This window comes from Symphodus melops (assembly GCF_947650265.1).
Source record: "Symphodus melops genome assembly, chromosome: 1".
NCBI classification, from domain to species: Eukaryota; Metazoa; Chordata; class Actinopteri; order Labriformes; family Labridae; genus Symphodus; species Symphodus melops.
In genome coordinates, this window is record NC_136691.1 from 41,409,050 (window position 1) to 41,424,994 (window position 15,945).

Here is a 15,945-nt window from a genome sequence, read left to right on the forward strand (position 1 = left end):
TGACCCGCTTTTCAAAGTTGCATGACAAAATTTAAACCCTAGAGGGCAGCATTAATCTTTTCACAAAACAAGATGCAACCATAGACTGTAAAAATAAGATGCAACAGGCACGTCACACATGTACAATGTGTACTACCATAGTACGCATTGTAGAGTATTTTCAGGTGACTTTAACTGTTTACAATATAGTTGTGTCATCCAATATGTAGTAAGACGTCTCATAACAACACTTATTATGACAACTATTCGTTAAACCTGTAACTGTGCATATAACAGCAATCGATGCACTGAAATATCATTCATTACAAACTTATGTAGCCTAAATGTGAATTGTCAGTCTATTGTACCTGAGTGATTCTACTCGGTCAATTGTCACAACGCATTATTGTTTTGTAGTCACGATGTTGTTGAAAACAAGGTGGGCCCAACACGAGTATGTTCAACAGGTGATTCTGCAGCTAATGTGGAAATCTTGACGTCCACCAGGGGGCGCTTTGAGCCTCAGAGTTGTTTTTCTGTAACACAGCACAATGAGACGTCCCAACCCCCCCATACGTGCACTGATCATTTTAATCTGAAAACAAACAATTTTATGAAATAAATGAACACATTTGACGCGTTTTTTAAAGGCTGCTCTTCGTCTTACGCCTTGAATATAAAGGCCCAAGCCTATATCCCAACATTATAAGTAGCACCCAGAGATCTCAAATGTTCCACGCTGCAGACTTCATGCAAGAGTCAGCTGTTATGTGTTAGTGATTAAACGCGGATCTAAAGATTGTCTTAAATCTAGATATAGGTGGAAGGAGGGGAATTGGGGCATGTGTATCAAACAGCCGAACGTGCAGACACTGAAGCCATATGCTCAGACAAGATGTTGTTCTCATATAGAAGGCAGGGTGTGGTGATGTACTATTCATTAATCGAACTACATTCACATATGATGAATTAAATTTGTACGTATCATGGGATATATTTGCATTTGATTTTAATTGAAAGTGCAAACACGAGCCAAAAACCATTCTCGAAAACTAGTTATTTGGGCGATTTTGTGCACATGTATTGTTGCATTGTAACACAAAGACAGCAGGTAACCCGTAAAACGTCGCTTTTTATACCACTGAGGTGAACATTTCTTTGTGCAGTCTTTCAGCTGTTTGACCAAACTTGTCATCTGGCTCATTGCCACACTTCTCTGCCTTGTTCCAAAAGGCGGAAGGAGGGGGGCAGTTGTGCATTGCGCATGCGCACAAGGTTGTTTTTCCACAGCCCGTCGCTTAAAGTGAGCTGAGCTACGGGGGTTTCCTTGTCTTTGACTGGAGACCAACTCGCAGAGAGGCAGGCGGATGATAACAGCATCCTTTGCTGTTATTCAGCCATCACACATCTCAATGAACTGCTCGCAAAGAAGCCACTGATCGTGCCTCCTGCTTTTTGCAGGGCAGAGATACTGATCAGTGTCTCAAAAAAAGACTGCATCTCTTTTTCACATGAGATTATTTTTTCATAGACTCCTTTTTTTTATTTCAAGGTCTCTGTAGCCTCTCTTTCCAACCATGGTGCTGGGAAAGGTAAAGAGCTTCACAGTGAGCTATGACTGTCTTAATGACAGCAATGTCCCCGTCTTCTCCAGCGGGGACTGCGTCTCAGGGAGGGTGATCATCGAAGTCACGGGAGAGATCCGTGTGAAATCTCTCAAAATCCACGCAAAGGGATTTGCAAAAGTTCGTTGGACTGAGTCGAGAAACGCTGGATCCAACACTGCCTACACGCAAAACTACACAGAAGAAGTGGAATATCTAAATCACAAAGATATTTTAATTGGACATGAGAGAGGTAAGCGTGTGTTATTTTATTGATTTTTTTTTTTAAATTTCGCATAAGTTTTAAGGACACTGATCGTGGGATGCTCTTTGTGCTGGCTCAGGATTAGGTACACTGCAGGATGCTGGTGCCAGAAATTCTCATAATATCTTTATAATATACACAGAGAACCGTAGTATTATAGCTTCTTTCTTGACATTTTTGGTATAATTGCATATGGTGACATTGGTTGGACAGAGCTCTACAGTTACTTGTTTGTGTCGAGGTGTCAGAATGAATGACAGCAGCATAGGCAGTTGGTGTTTTTCACAGTATTTCAAGTACAAGACGACAATGATAAACGTTTTTTTGTTGATAGGTCGATAGATTAATAACTTGTGGTGTAGTATGACCGGCTTTGATTGAGGTGTTCATCGCAAAAACGCATCATTAAAGGCTGTTTCTTTGTAGCTTTTCTTAAGTTTCCACCCATTGTTCAAAGCGGTTCAATCCTGTTCAGAAAACTAGACCTGGTGTGGGCGGAGAAGAGCACAAATCCCCGCCCTAGCCCGTGCGTCATTGGCTGAGGTGCTCATGTGTGGGCAATGACGTCATTCTCCTGCAGAGAGTGACAGAATATTCTGCAACTTTTTAACTGAGAGAGCAAATGCAAAACACATTCAGTCTGAAAGCCTACTTGTCCTTAGACCGCTAAAGTGGGAATATGTAAACCTGCATCAGGGATGCATTGCTGATTCTTTGTTCTGTAGGGCCCTCTTATTCAATTACATGTCTTTGCACAGGTATGTTTTGTGCAAGATGAAAACATATTAAACATGGCTTATTTTTATTCATATTGGTTAAATGTTTGGATTTTTTTTAGTATTTAAATGCATGCAAGTTTTTCCAATACTGTAGTCTCAACTTGTTTTGCACTTGTAATACATTCGCTAAAGACTCAATGTTGAAGTACTTTAACATCGGCTTCATTCAGCAGCACAAACGTGTTAACCAGCTGGGCTTGTTGGCTCGACTGTTAGGCATTTAATAGTATTTAACTGGAACTTTCCATTTAAGGCAGTGTTTGAGTTAATGAGATCCGTTGCGAACAAGCGTTACACCACGTCGTTTACTTATAACAATTGATTTCACAATTTAAAACGTGTGTGTCCATGCATAAATGGTGTAAACCAGTGGAAAGTTGCAGTGGAGGGGGGGAGTCTGCAGGCTTGTAGTAGCAGTTGACTGCGGCGTCGCACAGTGAATGCGTAATGAGAGCAGAGCAGAGCGGCTGTGGGAAGCTGCTCACACCGGTTTGGGCCGGTCTCCTCCTGCTGTAGTCTGCGCTTTGACTGACAGCTCCGCACTTGTTTACCACACTGCTGCTGCTGCTGTAAGGGGGAGGGAGTGCTGAGCTGGCAGAAGCACACCCGGATTGAACTGTTAGACTACAGTCTCGATGTTAAGAAAACAAAAACGTGATTATTCTGTAACGATTTTTACGCATATTGAATACTTTCGACGATGCCAGAGTAGGCCTATCATCTCTGGTAAACCTAAACCTATGGTCTATCATAGGCTATGTAAGAAATAAATGCAATCACACTTGTCCTGTTGCTCAGACAGTTAATCTAGTGATTAGGATTTTATTGTTACCCCATAGAGCCATGTTGTCACCATTTAAAGCATATAATTCCATTGAAACTCGTTATAATAAGAGCCACTTATTTGTTCCAAAAAAGCACAATCTTGCACCCGTTTTAGTTTCTTGAGCCTTTGAACTATCAGCATCATTGGTGTGCTCTAAACATTGGTCTGTTTCTCATCTCTCAATACATTAATATTTAGACAGATATGATAGTAAAATCCCTTTTATTCTCTTTTGTCTCCCCCACCCTGTGTTTTTTGGTATGACTTTCAGATGCCTTCGTAGAGCATTTTTCTCAGGTATGGTATACATGTGTTTGGAATATTGTCCTCCTTGTTTTTCAGACGATGACAACTCTGAAGAAGGACTCACCACTATCCATTCAGGAAGACATGAGTATGCATTCAGCCTCGAGCTTCCACAGACGTGAGTGTCCTAATCCTACACCACAGTCAGAGATTAAATATCAGTAGCATTGTCCATATGAGCCCTTCATTTAACCCTTTTTTTAATCTTTTTTTTCCGTAGACCTCTGGCTACCTCTTTTGAAGGAAAGCATGGCAGTGTGCGCTATTGGGTGAAGGCAGAACTCCACAGACCATGGCTCCTGCCCATGAAGACCAAGAAAGAATTTACAGTCTTTGAGCACATTGACATCAACACTCCATTATTGCTGGTACAGACTTTTTTTTTTTTTAAAGATTCTTTAATTTTATTGAAATTGGCAAGTTGTTGTGAAAATGGATGAATGAACGTCATACAAGCGTCTAGTAAAAACAAAGTAGTTTTAACATTTTACTAACCCGTCTTCTGTTTTTCTGCAGTCACCACAGGCCGGCACAAAAGACAAGACACTTTGCTGTTGGTTCTGCACCTCAGGTCCTATTTCCCTAAGTGCCAAAATTGAAAGGAAGGGATACACCCCAGGTGAGAATAAGTTTGTGATTTACCTTATAGATCCTCTATTATGTAGACACACCTCAATTAACGTCTCTTCTTTACTTTCCATCTCCCTAGGAGAGTCAATCCAGATCTTTGCTGAGATTGAGAACTGCTCATCCCGCATGGTGGTGCCAAAGGCGGCCATCTACCAAACCCAGACCTTCTATGCCAAAGGGAAGATGAAGGAGGTCAAGCAGCTGGTGGCCAACCTGCGGGGCGAGTCTCTGTCCTCAGGCAAAACAGAGACCTGGAGCGGCAAGATGCTGAAGATACCACCAGTCTCCCCCTCCATCCTGGACTGCAACATCATCAGAGTGGAGTACTCCCTCATGGTTAGTAAATACTTTCTGTTTGTAGCAGTGTCAGGAGACTCTTTTAAAAAGGACTTTATATCTTCAACACAGTCTAAGCTCGTCCTTATTATCAGTACAGAATCAATATTTCCTTGTAAGCCTGGTGAAGGACCCATCTGACTCAGCTTGCATTGCCAAATCTGGGCCTTGGATTGCACCAGGTGTTATCTCCACATGCTGCTAAGAGCATTAGCTCAGAATATCTTAGGTAACACCTGCCTTGTGGGTGCTTATAACCTCTTTACCTTGCGAGCAGACGGGCATCAAGCGAGGACTGTACCTTGCATAAGCGGTCGACCTCAACACATTGACCCACATAATGTGGAACGACTGCACAACATACTGTACATAGCCCTGACTATTATGGATTTAACTTATAACTGCTGGCTGTTTTATTAAAGCCGCCATTATGATTTGCATATTCTAACCTGCTATGATGTCCTCATGTCTTTGCATAGGTATATGTGGACATACCTGGGGCAATTAACCTGTCCTTGAACCTGCCCCTGGTTATTGGAACCATCCCTCTCCATCCCTTTGGCTCCCGTACCTCCAGTGTCAGCAGCCAGTGCAGCATTAGCTGGCTGGGCATGGGTCTGCCTGATAGGCCTGAAGGTGGGTTGTTTCTAATGGTCATGATTCACCTATACAGTAAATTAGTAAATAAGTACAATCCCTTGAATACTAACATGTGGCTTCCTCTGCAGCTCCTCCAAGCTATGCAGAGATTGTGACCGAGGAGCAGAGGCAGTCCAGTCTGGATGTTCCAGCAGCCCGTGAAGAGCTGGATGGACCTCTATTCGCTTACATTCATGAGTTTCGCTTCCAGCCGCCTCCTCTGTACTCTGAGGTAAACACAAAAATAAAATAAACTCTTTGTTAAATTCATTTAAGATGCAGGAAAAAAAAACATTTAAAAAATGCAGTAAGTAAACCCAACTTCTCTGTTGTCGTCCCAGATCGATCCTAACCCTGATCATGCCAGCCGCACAGAGGAACGCAGGATTGACGCCTGTCCATCCCGCTGAAGGGTATTCCTGAAATTCCCCTGACTGACTGGGGGAACTCAAAGAAAACCTGCTTGCAAGGCTCGGCTTTGTTTACTTTTCTCCGGCAACGACGCTCACGCAGCGTTGTTGACATCAAGAGAAAAGTATCCAACCAACCAACCAAGACTTGGACAAACACTTACAGTTCAGATGGGTTGGACAAACATGTTCCTGCCTTCCCTCAGTGAGTGAAACAGGAGTCACTAGTTTGGTCTATCACATCTTTCCTGAGTTTGCTGACTGAGGAGCGGATACATGCAGATGAACACTTATCTAGTCTGTATGAAATAACCCATGTGCAGTGTGAACTCTGGTGACAGTATTAACACTGACAAGGAAGAATCAGCCAGGATCGACCACGGCAAGCTCTTCTTTAACTCCTGATTTTTCTGTATTCATGGCACATAATGACATGGCTCCTCACACAAAGGGCAGGACTGGCCATGTCCAGACTTCAGATGAAGCTGCTGAAGAAAATGGGTAGAAGAGAGAAAAAAAACATTTTTCCTGTATGAATGAAAGCAGTCTGCTGCATCAGTCAACAACAGAGCCAAGACTCAGTCCTCCTGCCTCGTTTGGGATTCTGTTTTGCACATTTTTTTCTTTACTTGAGTTGTGTGGCTCTGTTTTAATAAGAATTGGGGGAAAAAATCACTAAAAGTTTGGTTTCAGCCTTGTAATGCACCAGACTAAGAGACTGCAGGCTTAACTTTAGAGACTTTCATCTTTGAGCTACGCTGACAACAGGATAAGATTTTTGGAAAAAAAACAAAAAAAACAATGAAAAGGACAAGATCAATGCACTGAATTTTGTTTAAGCTGTTTAAGAATTTCTTTTTCTCCTTATGACATTTCCTCAGTGACTTATAACTAGACTGGACTTTTACAACTGCAGCACATGATCTCCATCTGGAAGCCCTTTTTAGTTGTTACCTCCTCTGCTTCGATACAGGTGTGGCTTACCTCCTCTTAGTTGAGTTCTGTTTTGTTTTTGTATTTAGCTTCAATCATAGAATAGCTTTGAATCTTTTTTGTGTTGAGGTTGCTCTGGATTTGGACTAGGAGGGTTGCAGACCTGCATTTGCCACTTAAAATTGTAGCTGACGAGTGAGTCTGTGTGTGAGTGTGTTTGTAACAGTGAGGATGGTACATTATATAGGGACTTGCCTAATTACCTGCAGCCCCTCTACTCCTAATCTCAGGGCAAGCCAGGCTTGCATAACTGCCCAAAAAGCACTGTCTCAGGTGGTCTTCTTACTTGCCAAACGGTTTGAGAAAAAAAAAAAAAAAGTTGGAAAAAAAAATTCCTTTAAAATTGCACTGTTGGAGAAAATGAAGTTTTTTTTGTTGTTTTTTTTTGTTTTGTTTTTTAAACTAACAAATCGTGAGAAAAGGCCTACAGAAAAGCAAGGCAGCTTTCTGAGATTGATCACATTCCCTTTTTGTCCTGCTGCACTTGCCCTCTTTATCCAACCAACAGTTAGAATTCACCAGACCAGTGAAGCCAGAATGCTTTGCAAAAAGGAATGGGGGGGGGGGGGGGGGGGGAGAAGGAGAAATGACTCTGCTCCTGTGTCTTGTAAAAGGAGCGAACCCTGCTCTAATGAAAAGCTGGGGACTTTGTTAAACCTCTGTTGAGACTGGTCAGAACAAGTAGTAGTAGGTTGACATGAGAAATACATTGGTTTTCTAACTCATTCAACACATACGACCAGCTGCAACAGAGGACATGCATAGTCAGAAAAAAAAGAAAAGCAGCAATTTTTTGATAAGAAAATGAAACAAAAAACATTCAATGGTGAAGGTCTGGATATAAAAACATTTATACTCAAGGATTCTTCTTGTGTAGGATGCTAATCTGTTCTTTAATTTTTTTTAACTTAGCAACTTTTTTAAGTTTACATTTTAAATATAGCTGACACCAGTCTGTGTGTGTGTGTGTGTGTTGTGTGTGTATGCACGCTCCCATCGAGATCCAGCTGCAACTAAACAAACAGCTTCTGAACTACTGCAGACTATTGAAGTGATCTTATCTTAGTGGCCTTGACACAGAAAAGACCTGATCATGTGTCTTCATTTTTCAGTGTCTATGTTGACTTGTGTGTATGTTTTTAGACATTTCCATGTTTTATTCAAAAGGACAAAAAGGGAAGAGAAAAAAAAGTCCTTTTGAAGTGTTGAAAAATGACACCATAGACAGGCCTCTCTCTGCTAAGCTGTTTTAACGAGTATTACTTTTCTTTGTACTTCTGGGCATTGATATATTTTGCTTCCTAGTTTAACAAGTAATGGTTCCTGAGTTAGTCGCCCTCACCTCTGACCCCCCTCAGGCCTGGGGGGTGGCAGCTGTTGATCAGCATTGCTCCTCCTTGAGACACGTAGACAACATGTGAACGTAAACAAACGGCTTCTTTCATCATTTTTCTATACTGTTTTTGTTCTTCTTTTGTGTTCAGTTTTTTTGTTTGGATCTTTTTTTAGGGAAACTGAATCAAGCTACACGGCATTGAATAAGCTTTTTTTTTTCAGGTTGGTTGATTCCATAGTCCATGTGCTTGGCCCTGATAGTAGTCCAGTGTCAAAACTAAGCTAAACTCCTGACCCTAAAAAAGGCAGGAACTGAAATGTTCAGAGATAAAAGAACCTGGGCCACAGGATCTGAAACATTTTAGAAACAAGGTGCAATATCATTCACTGAATTTTCTTTATTCTCCATTTACGTGTTTGTTTTTATCTCTTTGTTTGTCAGTCATGACGATGTATAGATATTCTATGAATATGTTCTGAATGATTTAACCTTTTCTCTAGTTCTTCCTTTTGATTTGAATAAACATTTTGTTCAAAAGAACAATGGGCTATGATGCTTGATTTTGTCCATGACGACACATCAACACATTTACTGTTGTTTTTTTATCCAACAGAATTTGAACAACACATCCATAGATAACTTTAAAACCTGTAAGCTGTAAATGATTCATGAGCACCCGTGTACCCTGCTACAAAACCATTTTATTTAGGTCATGACAGCTCCAGTTCAGATACACACAGGTCGCTACCCCGCTGACCCCAGATTACTCTCTTAAAGGTTGTACAACACTGCCCCTGGAGGTGCTTTAAGAATGAACTTGGCTTGGATGGAAGAAGTTGCAAGCCAGTACTGTTTCAAAGCCTTTTACTTCAACATCTACTTCTATTTCACCTAAAGGAACAAGTTCAAACAATTTGTTTATAACCTACTGATATTTCAAGTTTGTTTTCAGGGTATCAGAGATTCCCCCCTTCAGAGCAGGAATACCTTTATTGTCCTCAAAGTATTGACAAACAGTGCAGATAAGGCACTGTTTGTTATGCATTTATCCTGATTGTATGTGTGTCAGACCAAAATATTATGGTCTTGAAAAATATCCTGCTTTATATTATCTTCTCATTTGATTTTATAGATGGAAAAGGTCTAAAAAGCTGTTCGTTCCTAAAACAAGGCGCTTCGGACTGTTTTGAAAGGGTATGAGTTATTGCAAGAATAGCCATTGGAATCTTACTTTACATTTCTGAAAAATGAAACGCTAATTATTAAGCAATCAAAATTTTACTTTTGAACCATTGAAAGCACATCTCTCGAGGAAAGTCTCCATGAAAAGTCTTACATGTCGATGGCTATAGGCCAAATGAACCGCAGTCATAGGTCACCATACAGTGAAAAAAAAACTTGACATGATTTATTGATCCCTGCTCAAAGATGCATGTGAAAGATAGGACATGGTGGCCTGCTTCAGAGCCCTGATAAAGGAGAAATCTATTAGTAATTATTTGAAGTATTTTTGTACTTTCTAATACACAAGGCTCAAGTATTGAATACTTACTTTAAACTTTCAGTTCTTTGTTTTTTACTCAAACTTTATTTGCACAAATGTGCTGACATTTGCTAAGCATTTTTATAAATATTTCCAATCCATAGATCCATCTAGCTTCGTTTGTTTTAGACTAAAGTCAATATTTACTAAAATACAAGTTTAAATATTGAACTTGCAAAGTATGCAGCTTTCTAACTTTAAATGGGCTTACTCTCTTCCAGTACTTTGTCTACACATGAACTATTTATAAGGCTGCCTGTTTGCAGTCAATCAATTTGACTCGTAGCATATTACGTCAGCCCGGCTTTATTCAAATTGATTTTGTTTGAAATAGGAGCATGAACTCAGTAAATTCAATCGTGCCGTGATGTGAATGAAAGCAGTGTATGGCTCAGTTTGTTTGAAAGGTCAAGCGGCCACAAATGCACAAAAAAAGCAGGGAAGTCATTACTGTTACATAACTGAACCTAGCACTTCTTGAACGTTCTCTGTGTTGCAGGAACTCTCGCGTGCTAGCTGTATTTTGAAATTATAAGCATTTTTACTTAAAGCGGGTTATTTAAACACAAAGTGATAGGTCATCAGCTTTACAGTGAGTTTTTGCACATTATCAGTTTGAGCCAGCATCAGCGATGACTCAGCAGCTCTGTCAGCTTTGACCATGCGCTTCATTTTGCCTTTGTCTCCTTCCCTTCTCCCCAAATCCCCATCGCCCCTCAAACCCTTTTGACTTCGGTGGGCCAGGTCCTTTGTGGGTGTCTGACCTCTGTGGATTGAAAAAAAAGGGGGGGAAGGGGATTATTGAGGCAGAGCATAGATTGGGGCAGCGTGCGAGTATGCATGTGTGTGTTGATTAGGGAGTGCTGACACTACACAGGCCTCAGCTGTTTCCTCTCACCAGCTAATCCCGCTACCCAGAAGCCCCCTGTTATCCAGAGGTTCTCAGCAGCCATGCTGTGACCAAGCACGTTCCGGGTGGAAGAGGGCTGGACAGAGCCCCCCTTCTCATGCCCCTGTTTGCCAATGCCACATCATCACTGTGACATAATAGAAACACACATATCTGTGCTGAGGCTGCATCCACTGAGTACAAGCATTCTCCCAAACAATAAAACATCCAATGTTACTACAGTTCTTAAAATGACATCTTGTATCGATGCACATATCAGGATTATGATTGTAAGGTTGCTTTTATTCTGACTTGATGAGTACAATATTCAAATGTGCCCATTACTTAACAGGAATAAAGATGACTGACAGTTTTCTTGGCATAATTACACAGAAATTAAGTCCTTAAAAGATTTAGAAGCAACAATTTATTTATTTATTTTTTTTAAGAGAAAAAAAGTAGTTGTCCCTTTGAAGAAGTAGTCTCACCTCTATAACTTATAAGTTAAAGCATTCACAGAATTGAGCTACTGTTTGGTTATCATTAACACATGTTAAAGTGGTTTGTGTTAAAAATTACTTTTTCCTAACTCATTTACTAAATGAAGTTGCAACAACACTTCAACACACTTGATTAACCCATATTTCTAGGCTTTACGTGTGTGTAAAAAGAAAATCAAAGCCTTACTGGGACCAGGTCACAGACTCCCTGCCAAATCTATTGCACTCTATGGGCTATCCTGGTTTTGCATATCTAATATTGAAAACTAGGTTAATAACTATTAATATTAGGTATTCATCAAAATAAGATTCATTTTAAATCAGCTAGGGTGTGATTTAATTAGCTGTAATGCATAAATAAAAGTCTTTGCACACATCTGCGGACTGAAATTCAAAAACTCTACCCAATTAATATTATAGAAAATGTTCAATTGGCAAAGGATTTCAAACAATATCCTTCCAGAAAGTGAAAAAAAAGTAACACCAGATACTAGTCATAAACTTTCACATCATCCTCCACCAACATCCCCTCACATGCTCACACACAGCAGCAGCTCTCCATTCGCTTGAGTACAGACTTGCTCTGTGTTTCTCATTGGAAAAAAAAAGAGATAGAGCTGCAGATAGACTGAATGGAGACGGAAGAGGGGGGAGCCATGTTTTTTTTCTTTCTTCTTTCAAGGGCTTTTCTTCGTGCTCTTTCTCGGCAGCTGGTTCATTCCAGTTTGGAGCACTTGTGCGTGAGGGGGCTGTCAGCAGAGGCTGCTGGGTTTTTTTGCTGCTGAAAGCCCAACTGTTTTTCGACCTTGCAGGGAACAAGTTGTTTACTGTCACTAAACACATCACCTTGGACGGCTTCAAGACAGAATAACTTACCATAACGTGCAAATAAGGTTCCAACTTACCGTTTTCCTGTGGTGTCATATTATGCAACCTAAAACAACGTGTTCAGATGACCCTCCTCTTGACCCTTTGTCCCTTCCTGTCTTTGTCTACACACGTGTGCACACTTCATTTCACTGCATAAACATTTTCAATGAATGATGACAAAGCGCATCCATCACTTATATATTTCTGGAGGGCTTGAATGAGGCCCCTCTAACAAACACATGATGTCAGATTGCTCCTCTGGGTCTGACCTAACCTTTCTGCTGTGAGGTTTACTCTGAAATGTATAAAAAGTAGTTTTTTTTAAAGAGCTGTGTGGAGAATTAGCTCAACAGTCCTTAAAGTCAGACTGCATGTAATTTATGATGATGGTGCTGCTAATTGAAAATCTGTTTAAATGCCCTCAGTGGAGCTGTATCTGCTGCAGCGCTCAATGTTTAGTGAGAATAGGAACCTGATAGTCGGAGTGACACTGTGCTATGTTCCCATGACAGGACTCCCATCCCTGCCATACCAGGGTCTCAGCATAATCAGCATTCCACCTCTGACCATTCACATGCACACACACACACACACACACACACACGCACGCACGCACTCACACACACACACACACACACACACGCACGCACGCACGCACGCACGCACGCACACACACACACACACACACACGCACGCATGCAAATTCAAGAAAAGGGTCAGGTTCAAGGAAAGAGAGATAATAAAAGGTGTCATTTAAACTGTCCAGAGGTATTTACTTGTATATGTACTCAACTGAGACTTCATAATCTTTTAATGCTTGTGAGACCTAAGTTTAGTTGTGAGTAAATCCTGCCCTAAAGAGACTAGAAGTAAAAGAGTAAGATTTGTTTTTCAAGCATTCATTATCTGCAGCTCTTTATGCATTCATATTGTTTCTTTCATCCCTAAAGTTTCCATCTTTGTAGGCAAATCTGCTTTAATGTCTGTTGCAATACTGAATGATGCTTTAGTCAGTCTGCATGACATAGACACAAGGAGAAAAACAATGTCAGTCTGACACTACCAACATGCTCACGATTTAACCCACAGCATAAAGTTGTGGTATGCCATGCAACTCAGATGATTGCATTTCCCAACTGTGAGGAGAGTGCAGGGAGCTGCTGCTCTATTCTGAGATATGGAGGGGAGGAATGCCAGAGATATTCACCAATGACACCCTCTCCTGTTATGTCACACACAGATTTGGCTGCAGAACATAGAGGAGTGGGAGAAAGTCTGTTGTAGCCCCAGAAAAGAAGCAATAAATAGTTGCAGTTAATGCCTTGTTACAAGGTAAATCTACACTAGTTAGGAATTTATTGATGTGTTTAAATATAATATGCCTCTTTGAAAGTGAGATCCTTGTTAGTTTAAAGTCCCTTTTCTTGCTTGACGTAAGCGCTACATTTTCCGTTTGGTGCATGTACAACATGATATCTAAATGGGAGGATGCATAATTATGCAAGGTCAGACTGGGGGTGTTTTTAAACAGGTCTCTCTTCGGTTTGTCACCTTATGTTCAGCTGCAAGGGGAGAAGAGGCCAGGCTGAGGAGTGCTGTTTCACCACTTGTCTTATTTTACCCTGTTGGTCCCCTGTGGAAGTTGCTCAGTTTCCTTTTTTAGCCATGGCTGACTCATAGCAAAGCTAACCCCCGTCCCTCTCCTCCCCTCCATTCCCTCAAAGTCCCTGCTCAGCTTTAACTCTCTCTCTGTTCTTGCTCGGATTCTCCTGAGTCACAGGGAGCAAAAGACCCTCCCCCCCAACCCCTTCCAATTCTGCACCCCGACCCTGTTCATGCATCTCGCTCCTGAAAAACAACAGGTGCAGCGGGGCCTGCAGAGGGCGGGCTGTCTGGCTGGCAGTATGTCCAGGCCTTTCAGTCACTTCTCACTGTTATTTCACCCCTCTGCCTCCCCAACATCCAATCTGTTGCCCTCATTCCCATCCTTCGTCCTATCTTTGTAAACCGTCTCACCCCCTGTTCACCCGGCTCTCCATTCTCTATCTCTGAATTTCTTCCACCTCTCCTACTTTCCTGTAATCTCTGGTTCCTGACACCCTCATCACACACTGGTTGCACTATTTTTTGTCTCAGGTAAATTAAACATTGTACTTTTCAGTCATGCTGGCACAGCATTGAGCCTACCAGAGGATGCCATTTAGTCTGTCTTGCTTTTATTTTAAATGTCCCAACAACTCAAGCGTTCGATTCAAAACTATTCTTCCCAGTTTCCTTCACACCCATCAATGGAAAATACATTTAACCAAAATCCAGATCCTTTTACCGACCCCTACAGATGGGAGCAGACTCAAGTTAGTGGACATACACTATTTTTGTTTGCTTTCTTTATGTGTTTCGGGCTTTTATTCTTATAGCACTAAACCATATTTATCGTCAGTAACTTTGTTGTTATTTTTACAGCACATTAGCCTTTACTGGCAACTTTCTGTCTGTTGTATGGGGTCAAACATTCGCCCTTTGCATTCAGCCATTATGGTTTCGAGGCCACCACTCGTGTTGTTCACACTTTAGGCTCTAAACATTGCATGAGTGTTTCTTCTTCTCTAACCCAGATCCCTATGGCCACCAAGTAGGTAATAGCACACTTACTCCCAGAATAGCATGGGGGCCTTATTCACACAGTTATTTTGGACTCGTTATAGCTTAAGAGGGGGATGTACCTGTTTAAGATTCTTGAAAAAAGGGGGTTGGTGGTGGGTTCATTCTGAAATTCACCTATGATGACAGGTTGGATCATTAATACCAACATTTAAAAAGCTTTCTGTTTAATTTCAGGAATCTCAAAGTTTTCTGTCTTCATGGCACTTCATACATGACATTTTACATGTTTTAGGATTTTATGTTGGAAAAATCTAAATATTTGAAGAGCTTTCTTTTGTTCTGTGCTGTATTTCTGTTTCTCTGTCTAATTTGCTTTTTAAAATGCAAAGGAAGTAGTTTTCTTTGAAAATGTAAAAGCCTCATCTGTATAGCATGTAGCCTAGCTCTCATGCTGGTATTCCAGTTTTCTCAATAGATGGGGCAAAGTGACCGGCATCTCTGTGGCTAATACACGTCCTTATAAGTCCCTTAAACACATGAACTATTCCTTTATTTTTTTTTCAAACTAAAGTAACTCAAAGTTTTCATGAATGCATGTTGATGGCTCAAGGTACTATTTTGGGTATATAAATGGGTCGCCTTTAGATCTGCTGTTGCACCATTTAGACATAAACCTTTTTTATGGTGAGGAGAACTCGTAAAAACTTCTCTTCGGCCTTGCTCAAAATAGGACTGGAACACTTGCTGTTGATTCTTTTATATATTATCTGACATTAAGTTTGACCCTGCAGCAGCAGTGCTTCTGGAAACCATTAAGATGAGTGACTATGCTTCCTTCTCCACAACCAGTTGTTCTGCTTTTGCAGTTTTTAATTAGAGATAAAACAGGAAAACAAAAAATCCCAGACTATTTTTTTGTATTTAAAATCTTCCCCATGGCTTCTCAGTTTGTTGACTCATCGGTTATTTATCAGCATCTTAAGAGTTTGTGTGGAAATTTCACGGCGTTCAAGAGGCATCTTTCGCAAGTTGTTATGTAAGACAGTTTTAAAGCTATTAATGGAGCACAATATCAAAAAACACTCGGCCTATCCAACATTTTAGCAACATCTCAGGTATAGCATAGCACACTGCTGACACCACTTAGATCTTAGATCTCCTCCTAAACTTGTTCTCAGACATCCTGGGACTTCAGCTCATGTTCCAGAAGTTTCCATCTGTCTGTCTGTCTGCCTGTCCAGTCTGATCTGGACCTGTGGGCCTTTCCCGGAGTTCTGTATTTGCTCCATGATTGAGACCGACATGTAAACAACATGGCCGCTCAGCCCAGCTGCTGTCCGTAAAGTTGAATCAAGCAGAATGGACAGGAATGACCAGGTGGCGATTAGAAGTGAGGTCACATAAACACTCAATGGGGACACACAAAAACACACACT

General features: G+C 41.0%; 1 protein-coding gene across 1 annotated transcript; it reads left to right on the plus strand.

Moving 5' to 3' along the window:
• Positions 1-1,266: 1,266 nt before the first annotated feature.
• On the plus strand, positions 1,267-8,646 carry arrdc3a (arrestin domain containing 3a). Its single transcript, XM_079357674.1, has 8 exons — positions 1,267-1,836; positions 3,796-3,877; positions 3,980-4,127; positions 4,276-4,378; positions 4,469-4,725; positions 5,205-5,361; positions 5,454-5,596; positions 5,706-8,646. Exons 1-8 carry the CDS (start codon positions 1,557-1,559, stop codon positions 5,772-5,774), a joined length of 1,239 nt encoding a protein of 412 aa, XP_079213800.1. The 5' UTR covers positions 1,267-1,556; the 3' UTR covers positions 5,775-8,646.
• Positions 8,647-15,945: the final 7,299 nt, after the last annotated feature.

Excerpts from the sequence above, each read along its gene's own strand:
- arrdc3a (XM_079357674.1), top strand. The coding sequence starts at position 1,557 with ATGGTGCTGGGAAAGGTAAAGAGCTTCACAGTGAGCTATGACTGTCTT. Across the intron at positions 5,362-5,453 it reads TCTGCCTGATAGGCCTGAAG|CTCCTCCAAGCTATGCAGAG; the intron begins GTGGGTTGTTTC and ends CTTCCTCTGCAG. Across the intron at positions 5,597-5,705 it reads CGCCTCCTCTGTACTCTGAG|ATCGATCCTAACCCTGATCA; the intron begins GTAAACACAAAA and ends TTGTCGTCCCAG.